General features: G+C 41.4%; 1 protein-coding gene across 4 annotated transcripts in view; it reads left to right on the plus strand.

Moving 5' to 3' along the window:
* Window positions 1-10,875, plus strand: part of LOC128704544 (HMG box-containing protein 1) — a 33,304-nt gene extending 22,429 nt beyond the window's left edge. For all 4 annotated transcript variants that reach the window (XM_053799664.2, XM_053799665.2, XM_053799666.2 and 1 more), the window contains 6 exons: window positions 848-982; window positions 1,732-1,868; window positions 2,299-3,230; window positions 5,734-5,890; window positions 6,248-6,520; window positions 9,377-10,875. In XM_053799664.2, the coding sequence (XP_053655639.1) occupies window positions 848-982; window positions 1,732-1,868; window positions 2,299-3,230; window positions 5,734-5,890; window positions 6,248-6,520; window positions 9,377-9,527 (1,785 nt within the window). In that variant the 3' untranslated portion in view covers window positions 9,528-10,875. The remainder of the gene's footprint in view (window positions 1-847; window positions 983-1,731; window positions 1,869-2,298; window positions 3,231-5,733; window positions 5,891-6,247; window positions 6,521-9,376) is intronic.
* Window positions 10,876-11,474: the final 599 nt, after the last annotated feature.

The raw sequence follows: 11,474 nt of genomic DNA on the forward strand, positions 1-11,474 counted from the left end.
TCAGCATAACAAGGAGCTTTCTATATTTAGTAGTATGTCACTGATGTCAGCTATGGTCTGTATACCTTGTACATGTACCTGTAGAAATAATTATTATATTATTAAATGATTTAATACATTATTTTCGCATAATAGACCAATATTGTTAACCACATTTGTTTTTCAAAATTTCCATAATTACTGTATAGATGGTATGCATGTAACCCCCACATGGGAGAAAGAAATTTTCGATGATGGTTCGATTATTAACTGGTCTGTGGGTAGTTAATGGTCCAAGTCGGGCCAAAATGCTGTAGTATTAAGTTTCTCTCTCCTTTGGGCGGGTTACAGTGAGCCATCGACTTAGACATATTGAGAATCTTCTGTATTGTGTATATTATTATTATATTACCTGGAGTTAACCTGGGGAGGGTTTTGGGAGTCAACGTCCCCGCAGCTTTGTCTGAGACCAGGTCTCATGGTGGATCAGGGTCTGATCAACCAGGATGTTACTGCTGGCCGCACACAAGCTGACGTATGAACCACATCCCGGTTGGTCAGGTATTGACTTTAGGTGCCTGTCCAGTGCCTTCTTAAAGACTGCCAGGGGTTTAATGGTAATACCCCTTATGTATGCTGGGAGGCAGTTGAGCAGTCTTGGCCCCCAGACATTTATTGTGTTGTCTCTGTGTATAATAATTGTGTATAATATCATTATTATATCATTACGTATTGTGTATAATATTACACACAATTCAGGTCCTCGTTGTGTTTGTAAGTCGAGGACTTACTGTATTTGTGTATTAAATCACTGTATTGCAACTTTTATTCTTTATGCAGACTGACTATTTTGTGTTTGTCTGGGCAGCACGTGCATGAGACGATGAATATCAACATGGCCGAAGACGAGCGCATGTCTCCCGATCTACTGGGCAGCATAGACCCTCACCAGTCACACTCACCATCGCCCGAGGAGCCCCGAGACCTTAGCATTAAACGCAAGGTGGGTCCCCAAGTGTCGTCAGCAGGGAGCAACACGCTTGAAAATAGAAAAACTCGCGAAATAACAATAACACGATTGCAAACCAATCAGGTTATGGGTGGTGTTAGACCCCATGGTGAGTGAGTTATAATTCTCAGAAGCCAGTGTGTTAACCACTGGCTACAATAAGATTCATCCATCTACGTATATTTATACATCATAGGGAAGTTAGCATAGGCCACCACTGTGGTAAATGCTAGTTTTTACAGGTGAATCCCTCAGCAGTATGACTGAAGGTTGGCGGCCTGTGCTAACCTCCCTATGGTGTATAAATATACTGTACCTACTTGACTGAATCTTATTGTAGCCAGCTGGTCCAGTGGTTAACACACTGGCCTGTGAGTTTTATGACTCGATTGCCCTGGGTTCTAACCTCACACGTTCCATGATTTAATAAGACACATGCACAACACTTGGGTATCTGTATTGATAAAATGTTTCACCTTTTCAGCTGGCCATCTTCAGTTGAATACAGGTGAATGTAGACTGGAGACAGTGGAGGAAGTAGTCTTAAGGTGATCAGTTCCTCAGTCTTGATGAACCTATTAAATACAGTGAAAGACATGTAGTTTGACCCCTGCACTGTATGACCTCTGTGGGTTTAGTGCCTCTTTATGAGGAAAATCATTTTGACTTGCTTAGGTATGTCTGGAGACTTTTGCTTGGTCCTCTTGTCTGCCCCTTTTTGACATTACTTTTAACTTGGGCAGATGCGTCCAGTTCCGCCTCCGTTGGACCTGAGCAAGCGGAATTTGGAGCCAGAGGCCATGATTCCAGAGTTTGCAGCCATCACTACAACCAGTCCTAAATCACCACTCACACAGAAGAACTTGCCATTAAGAAAGAGGTAAGAAAAGTAACTAATACATGAACCTGCACTTAAGAGGTAAGAATAGTTACTATTTACAAAAGAATAGTTACATTCCAGTAATCTAACCTTGTATAATAATAATAATGATATGTGCAGTTTTGAACTGTAGTAACAGTGCCCATTTTGCAAGACAGTGATGGAGTGAGCGATGCTGAGTGTTTCTTCTTTTTCGGATCATCCTGCCTCTTTCTACTACCACTGTTACTTCTACAAGCATTATCACTACCACTACTACTTTTTCTCCCTCTTTCTCCTGTTCCTGTGCTCCTCGCCTATATATACTGGCTCCCTCACTCTCTTCTGTCAGTTTGACTTTGTAAATGGTCTATGTTGGATCAAAACATCGTCATAAGCTTCTCTCTCTTATGTGCGAGTTATTTGTGTATGGTTTGGTGTATCTTTTCAGAGCTCACAGCTGGTCGTTTCAGTTAGAGGCACAAGGTCTGCAGCTGCCTGCGACAACAACAACACCAGGAGTGATCCGATCAACAGCTGAAGTGCGAGAGCAGCACACAGGTATACCCTCATCCTCATCTTCCTCTTCATCCTCATCACTAAGGATCCCCGGCTTGCCCACGCCTCATACACCACATACTCCTCATCCTCATTCTGCGATTCCAGTAATTACCAGCAGATTTCCCTTTAGCGAGGGAAATTCCAATGGCTCGTCCTTTGGTGCGGGGGACATGTCTGTGGGTGCCCAGGGCCCCTTAAATTTATCTACGGCGGCCATGGGGTGTTTACCTTCCTCTCTACTGTCTCCAGCGCCATCGCATCCATCCACATCGTCCCTCAACTCCTCCAGAGAAGAATTGGAAAACGAGGGGATGATAGCGGACTGCCACGTGTCTTATTCCCACGTGCCTTCTCCACACGTACCCTCGCCGCATCACGTGTCTCCACACTTGCCGTCCCCCCATCTTCAAGGCGTCCCCATGGGGCCACAAGGCCTTGGCGGACACGGACACACAGACAGACTGGGCACGGGGTCATCCCCGTGTCCATCCTCAATCTCCCCTCAACCAACATCAGGTCATCAGTGGCCCACAAACGTATGGTCTGTGTTCATGTCGGGCGTGCGTGTCCACTTTGTTCTGGGTGGAGGTGGCCAGGTAACGGGGGCGAGGTTGAGCGAGGAGCTTGGCCAGCTGGAACGCACTCACCAACAGAGGTACGCACCCCACGGCTTGCACCTCATGCGTATTCTTCGTGAGGGTTCGTCGTCACACATGTCCGCTCCCAGCTACTGCCAGCTCTACTTTCGACCAGTCATGGTACAGCAGGAAGACATCATGGTAGTCACACCGCCAGATCATCCATTCTATGTACATGGCAAAGGTCAGTCCTGAGTGGTGTATGTGTTGTTGTAAAGATTAAGTCTTAGCTCCTACCTCTGCATCTCTACCTAAGGTGTGTTTGTGTGTGTGTGAGAGAGAGAGAGACACCTATCAGTCCAGGTGCTTAAATAGTTAGATATTCTCTCCAAGATACGATACTACGTACCCCAGACAATACTACCTACACTGTGCCACTCTAAAAATATTTGTGCCTGGGGATCTACCATGACCAGTCACATTAAACCATTAATAACCCAACAAAATCTGCAGGACAGATGATCATCCATTCCTGTGCCAGTAAACTCTTTCCCCAGTCTTCAATAGTTTAACCTTAATATACAGAATATACATTCATATTACTGTGGCTGTTATATATACAGTGTGAGCAGAGTAATATTTAGTGAAGGGATTTAAGGAAACCGGTTAGTTGGACTTGAGTCCTGGAAATGGTAAGTACAATGCCTGCACTTTAAAGGAGGGGTTTGGGATATTGACAGTTTGGAGGGACTTCTGAACTGTTGTATCTGAGTGCCTCAGTAAAGACAGTGATTATGTATGAGTGAGGTGAAGTTGTTGAATGATGAAAGTATTTTCTTTTTGGGGATTTTTTTTCTTTTTAGGTCACCCTGCCTTGGTGGGAGACGGCTGACGTGTTAAAAAAAAAAAAAATTATGTATGTATATGTAGTAGGTTGGTAGACAGCAACCGCCCAGGGAGGTACTACCGTCCTGCCAAGTGAGTGTAAAATGAAAGACTGCAATTGTTTTACATCATGGTAGTATTGCTGGTGTCTTTTGTCTGTTTCATAAACATTCAATATTTTAGGTACGTTATGCTACTACTTCTTACACTTAGGTCACACTACACATACATTTACAAGCATATATATACACACCCCTCTGGGTTTTCTGCTATTTTCTTTCTAGTTCTTGTTCTTGTTTATTTCCTCTTACCTCCATGGGGAAGTGGAACAGAATTCTTCCTCCGTAAGCCATGCGTGTTGTAAGAGGCGACTAAAATGCCGGGAGCAAGGGGATAGTAACTCCTTCTCCTGTATAAATTACTAAATTTGAAAAGAGGAACTTGCGTTTTTCTTTTTGGGCCACCCCGCCTTGGTGGGATACGGCCAGTTTGTTGAAAGAAAGAAGTATGTATATATAACAAACTCCAACATAAACCCTTCCCTCAGACTTCTTGAGAGCCACAACAGAACACACAGGCACAACACCAGACACAAAACTCACTCTGACTTACCCTGTGTCCGCCTCACTATGTGCATAAAACTCGCTGTACATAATAGGTCCTAAGATCTGGAATTTATTGTCTGCTAACAAATTTAGAGCTAATGTTAAAAAGCACCTCATTGCACTTACTTAACTAAACCAACATTGTTGAGAGACCAAACAAAACCAGCTCATCCAACTCTCACTGTTCTTCCAGTTCTTTCCCTAACAACCATAGAAAATGAATCACTCATCTTGTTCCATTATATCTATTGTAACTGCCTGTATGTTTACCATCTCTTTCATTCGTCCCATAAACAGAAGACTTAAGTCAGTTTGACACTGCTTAAGAAGTCCCACTTAACTGAAGATCACTAAATCAGTTTGAAACATTAATGCATACTTAAAATTGTACTGTTATTCACTTAGCTGCCTCTTGTTTTGTAAATTTAAAACCACCTACTTAATAATCCATGTTTAGTTCTTAAGTACTTAGTAAACATTAGTACGAGTCTGCCTGAAATGCACCATATGTTAGTGTCTTTCTTCTGTGCTTAATATTTTATTACGTGTAAAGTACATTATCTGTATACTGCAGAAAAGAAATGATCACAGCTGTTTCCTATGAAGTTAGGTTGACCCAAAAAAGAAAGCACATTCTTCATTGTTCATTCAGTAGTTGTCCTGCCAGAAGTACGAAGATATGTATAAATGACCTTCTGAACCATAAGATTCCTATCCAGCCTTCAGAGTGCAAGCACTGTACTTCCCACCTCCAGAACTGTAATATCCTCACCCATCCTTCAGAGTACAGGCACTGTACTTCCCACCTCCAGAACTGTAATATCCTCACCCATCCTTCAGAGTACAGGCACTGTACTTCCCACCTCCAGAACTGTAATATCCTCACCCATCCTTCAGAGTACAGGCACTGTACTTCCCACCTCCAGAACTGTAATATCCTCACCCATCCTTCAGAGTACAGGCACTGTACTTCCCACCTCCAGAACTGTAACATCAACACTCATCCTTCAGAGTACAGGCACTGTACTTCCCACCTCCAGAACTGTAACATCCTCACCCATCCTTCAGAGTATAGGCACTGTACTTCCCACCTCCAGAACTGTAACATCCTCACCCATCCTTCAGAGTACAGGCACTGTACTTCCCACCTCCAGAACTCAAATCCAGCAGACCAATTTCCTAAAAAAAACCTTTCATGATTTATCTTAGAGCAAATCTTAAAAACTATTGTTTTACATCTACTTGTGTATATTTAAGGTTGGTGCAGCGTGTTCCCTGAAAGAGCCACTGAGCGGTATAGCCTTCCGTGCCAGCAACTCCAGGAGGGGGACGTGTGTCTTCCGCCCTACCATCCAGAAACCACGCAGACGCCCATTCCTGTCGTCACACCGGATCTTGCTGACGCCATGAAGAGGTTCGAGTACTCACCTGTTTGTGGTTGCAGGGATTGAGTCACAGCTCCTGGCCCTGCCCTGTGTGTGTGCACTTATGTATGGATGGTTGCAAGGGTTGAGTCTGTGCTCTTGGCTCTGGATCTCAACTTGATGTCAGGTCTTGTACTTGTATGGCAGCTTCTCATTGCTCACTGTCAGGTCTTGTACCTGTATGGCAGCTTCTCATTGCTCAACGTTCACATTTAATATTTAAGAATGAATGAACATTTTTTAAAGCTGAATTTTTCAATTGTATTTCAAGTCCTTTTTATGAATTGTATTTTAAAATGGTTTTTTGAATAGTATTTTTTTTTAATGTGTATTCTACCCCATTTCAGATTTGACTTCAACGATGACCCAGCAGAGGGGGGTCCAGGAGCCTACTCTGCACCCCCCAGTGCAACTTTTCCACCGCACACGCAACGCACAATCTTCCTCTCTCCACCCGCGTCGCCCTCGAAGAAGAGTCGAGACGGACGTGGTGGAGGTGGAGGGGCCATAGGCATCGAGGGCGGGGGGAACCGTGCCCGGCGACCGATGAACGGATTCATGCTTTTCGCCAAGCACCACAGACTCAAACTTATCCAGCAGTACCCTGGCAAAGATAACAGGTAATGTACTCACCTGTATGTACTCATATGTACAGGTGTTCCTCAACTTACGATGGTTCGACTTGTGGTGGTTTGACCTGTGATGGTCCAACTTACGATGGTTTCGACTTCTGATGGCCCGACTTAGGATGATTCAACTGTCGATGGTTCGACTTTCCATATTTCAACTTTACGCTGGTGTGGCAGCAATTATTTATATTCATTTACGTATTTACTTTTCAATACTGGTATTTAGTTACAGTATAATTATTTGTTTATTTACTTATTCAGATATATATTTAGCACATATTCATATTCGACATGATATTTTCGATTTACGATATTCTGAACTTCTAATTATCATACACAAAAAACCCGCACATAAAAGACAGAAGCTTACGACGACGTTTCGGTCCGACTTGGACCATTGACAAAGTCACACTTTTATGTGCGGGTTTTTTGTGTATCGTTCCAGTCACGGTATTGTGCCTTTTTGTTATTTATTTCTAATTATCATATATGATAAGTGGAAAGTGGGTGCGGGAGGGAAGAGGAGCGATTGGTGGAATGATGATGTAAAGAGAGTGGTAAGGGAGAAAAAGTTAGCATATGAGAAGTTTTTACAAAGTAGAAGTGATGCAAGGAGGGAAGAGTATATGGAGAAAAAGAGAGAGGTTAAGAGAGTGGTGAAGCAATGTAAAAAGAGAGCAAATGAGAGAGTGGGTGAGATGTTATCAACAAATTTTGTTGAAAATAAGAAAAAGTTTTGGAGTGAGATTAACAAGTTAAGAAAGCCTAGAGAACAAATGGATTTGTCAGTTAAAAATAGGAGAGGAGAGTTATTAAATGGAGAGTTAGAGGTATTGGGAAGATGGAGGGAATATTTTGAGGAATTGTTAAATGTTGATGAAGATAGGGAAGCTGTGATTTCGTGTATAGGACAAGGAGGAATAACATCTTGTAGGAGTGAGGAAGAGCCAGTTGTGAGTGTGGGGGAAGTTCGTGAGGCAGTAGGTAAAATGAAAGGGGGTAAGGCAGCCAGGATTGATGGGATAAAGATAGAAATGTTAAAAGCAGGTGGGGATATAGTTTTGGAGTGGTTGGTGCAATTAGGGATTGGCAGAGAGCATGCATAGTTCCTTTGTATAAAGGCAAAGGGGATAAAAGAGAGTGCAAAAATTATAGGGGGATAAGTCTGCTGAGTATACCTGGTAAAGTGTATGGTAGAGTTATTATTGAAAGAATTAAGAGTAAGATGGAGAATAGGATAGCAGATGAACAAGGAGGCTTTAGGAAAGGTAGGGGGTGTGTGGACCAGGTGTTTACAGTGAAACATATAAGTGAACAGTATTTAGATAAGGCTAAAGAGGTCTTTGTGGCATTTATGGATTTGGAAAAGGCGTATGACAAGGTGGATAGGGGGGCAATGTGGCAGATGTTGCAAGTCTATGGTGTAGGAGGTAGGTTACTGAAAGCAGTGAAGAGTTTTTATGAGGATAGTGAGGCTCAAGTTAGAGTATGTAGGAAAGAGGGAAATTTTTTCCCAGTAAAAGTAGGCCTTAGACAAGGATGTGTGATGTCACCGTGGTTGTTTAATATATTTATAGATGGGGTTGTAAGAGAAGTAAATGCGAGGGTCTTGGCAAGAGGCGTGGAGTTAAAAGATAAAGAATCACACACAGGGTGGGAGTTGTCACAGCTGCTCTTTGCTGATGACACTGTGCTCTTGGGAGATTCTGAAGAGAAGTTGCAGAGATTGGTGGATGAATTTGGTAGGGTGTGCAAAAGAAGAAAATTAAAGGTGAATACAGGAAAGAGTAAGGTTATGAGGATAACAAAAAGATTAGGTGATGAAAGATTGGATATCAGATTGGAGGGAGAGAGTATGGAGGAGGTGAAGCACGCTCAATGTTTCTATCCTCACAAAAACACTTGGAATTTCACTATTTTTTCACAGTGGTTATTATGAATACTGTGATATCACTTTTTTACCGTGACCTTAGCGCATATGTTACTATATATGATAATGGGAGATGGGAGATGGGAAGTACAGTGCCTGCACTCTGAAGGAGGGGTGTTAATGTTGCAGTTTAAAAACTGTAGTGTAAAGCACCCTTCTGGCAAGACAGTGATGGAGTGAATGATGGTGAAAGTTTTTCTTTTTCGGGCCACCCTGCCTTGGTGGGAATCGGCCAGTGTGATAATAAAAAAAAAAAAAAAAAATATAATTTAACTATATATAATTTGTGTTCCCATTATCATATATAATTTTTGCTTACATTATCATATATAATCTGTATTTCAAGTAATATATATAATTTTTATTTACATTATCATGAATACAGCCTCTCCTAACTTAACGACGGAGTTCCGTTCCTAAGACCACGTCAGTAAACGAATTCTTGGCAGCGAGTCTGTGTCAGCCATCTTTGGTATTGTTTTAATGTTGCCTTTGCACCATTTATAACATTTCTGGTACATTTTTAAATGTTCATACAGTAGTGTACTGTATATTGTAATAAACAGAATAGAAGAAATCAGCTCTAATATACATTACCTAGTTATGCATACTGGTCAGAGAGCCCATCGTATGTCTGATTCGTCGGTAAACGAGTACGTCGCTAAGTGAGGAGAGGCTGTAATCTGTATTTCTAGTAATATATATAATTTTTGCTTCCCTTATCATATATAATCTGTATTTCCAGTGTGTATATATATAATTTTTGTTTACATTATCGTATATAATCTACATTTCCAGTAATACATATAATTTTTGTTTACATTATCATATATAATCTGTATTTTTAGTAATGTGTAATTTTTGCTTACATTATCATGTATAATCTTCACTTCTAGTAACATGTATAATTTTTTCAGGGCCATTTCCGTTCTGTTGGGCGCCATGTGGAAATCACTACCAGAAGAAGACCGAGAAACTTTCAATGCCGAGGCACGGGCCCAGGCCGAGGAGAGAAAGCGTATCGATCCCGACTGCTGGAAGAGAAAGCGTTCTCACTCGACCAGCTAAAAACTATTTTGCACTAGGCCTAGTTTAGAAAAAAAGAGTAGAAATGTCACTTTTGCCCTTAGCACGACTCGTTGCCTCTAGGAAGATTGATATATTGTCAAAGATGTTTGCCAAATTTTGATTTTGTTAGTACTGTGGCAGGCTTTGGTATGTGGGTGTCCCTCATTTTATGCGGATTGGCTTTTTTTTGTGAATTAGCGATTACACGGCATTTGATTACTGTTGGCAGTTCCCCACGTCTGATGTGCAATCACCATTTCCAATCATTGTGATTTGCAAAAGTATTGAAGGTGTTTTTTGTGTGGAATTAAACACTGACTACCTGACCGAGCCTGATACATCTGCCATAGGTTGGGAATACACCTGCATAAAGCCAGGGACACCTGTTGAATTAAATATGGCATGCAACTACCCATGGCTTAATTATCTGTTCAACGTTGCATTTTCCAAACTTCATCTTGCATAGAAAGATGGAAGATTTACTGTTCCTCAAAATTTCTTTCATGTTGGAGAACTGTGCTAGTGTTTTAATATTTAGAAATTGAAAGAAACATTCTTTGGGCAATTCTAGAATTTTTTTTATGTGACACACTAAACCCGTACTGGGTCGTGATGGAGGCACGGCCCTCCATTCGCCAATCACGAGACAGACACGCTACCTACCTGCATTCACAGATTGCCGTGGGCAGTCCTAGAAAAGGTGGATCTGGCATCCAGTCAGGACGCTCCTGGCTTGCAAATGGTGTGGACTCGGCCAGCTTGCACATTTTCTTATAGCGATGTGCAATAGTATTTTTGAGTTACAAACCTTCAGACATGCTAGTTTTTACTGTGGGTGAAGTATGGTGTAGCGGACAAGTGGGAGCGGGAAACGCACAGCAAGAGCATACCTTTATTTAATGTGTTTCACCTACACAAGGCTTTATTACGATAAGAGGATGTGCTAGACACAAGTGCAACATCCGGGTATCTTGTAGACGTCTCGCCATCCAGTGGCTTTATCAATACAATATATGGCTCAATGTCTACAAGATACCCAGGTGTTACACATGTCTAATTCTTGTTGGTATTGAATACCACTGATACATAAGTATGGTAATGCCTCATTCAGATGAAATGCCATACTGATAAAACCCTCCTCTTGCTGTATGCATCTCTCTGCCACTGCTGTAGTTTTTATTGTATTTAAAAGTGATGCTGCAACTGGAATATCAAGGAACAAGTATTATCATCATATTTATATTTAGTTGGTAAGGTTTAAGGATTTTTGTAAGTATTCTCCTTATACAGTAGTAAATGATCTCTGTATTACCACTTTCAGGGGTTATTACAGTCTACACTTATTGTATTTATTTTGTACTTCACCTACTGTATTCTACTTTTAGCTGTGTCAAGTATTGACCATTTTAAATGCAGTATTTTATAAGTTTATACAAGATTTTATTTTATTTTTATTTTTTTTTTTTTGGGGGGGGGGATTTTTCTTTTTTTGAGTTTTGTTACTTGAAACGTGATTTGCTCAGCTGATGATCATTTTAAAACTTGGTAACGAGGCAATATATCTCATCGCAGTATTAGTTTTGTGGTAATAAAAAATGTTAGGTTCAGAATAACAGATTGTCTTAAACTTAAGTTCAGAATAACCAGCTGTTTTAAACTTAGGTTCCTTCCCAAGCAACTTAGACCTTGACCCTAGCATTGCCCTCTCCGTCGACCGTGGTATTCGACTGTGCTTTCTTGTAGTCCCAGTATATGCTCAGTTGAAATTGTAGCTCACGACATTACGCTTTCCTTGCCACCCTCAGTAGTTTTCCATTCCTTCCCTGATGTTAGTTTTGCATCTTTGAATATTATGAATGACATCTCTCAGGCACATTAAGAATCAATTATACTAGGGTGCAGGGGGTTCCCTGACTTGGACGCCTGAGTTATGATGATCTACATTCA

Source organism: Cherax quadricarinatus, unplaced genomic scaffold, assembly GCF_038502225.1.
Source record: "Cherax quadricarinatus isolate ZL_2023a unplaced genomic scaffold, ASM3850222v1 Contig23, whole genome shotgun sequence".
NCBI lineage: Eukaryota > Metazoa > Arthropoda > Malacostraca > Decapoda > Parastacidae > Cherax > Cherax quadricarinatus.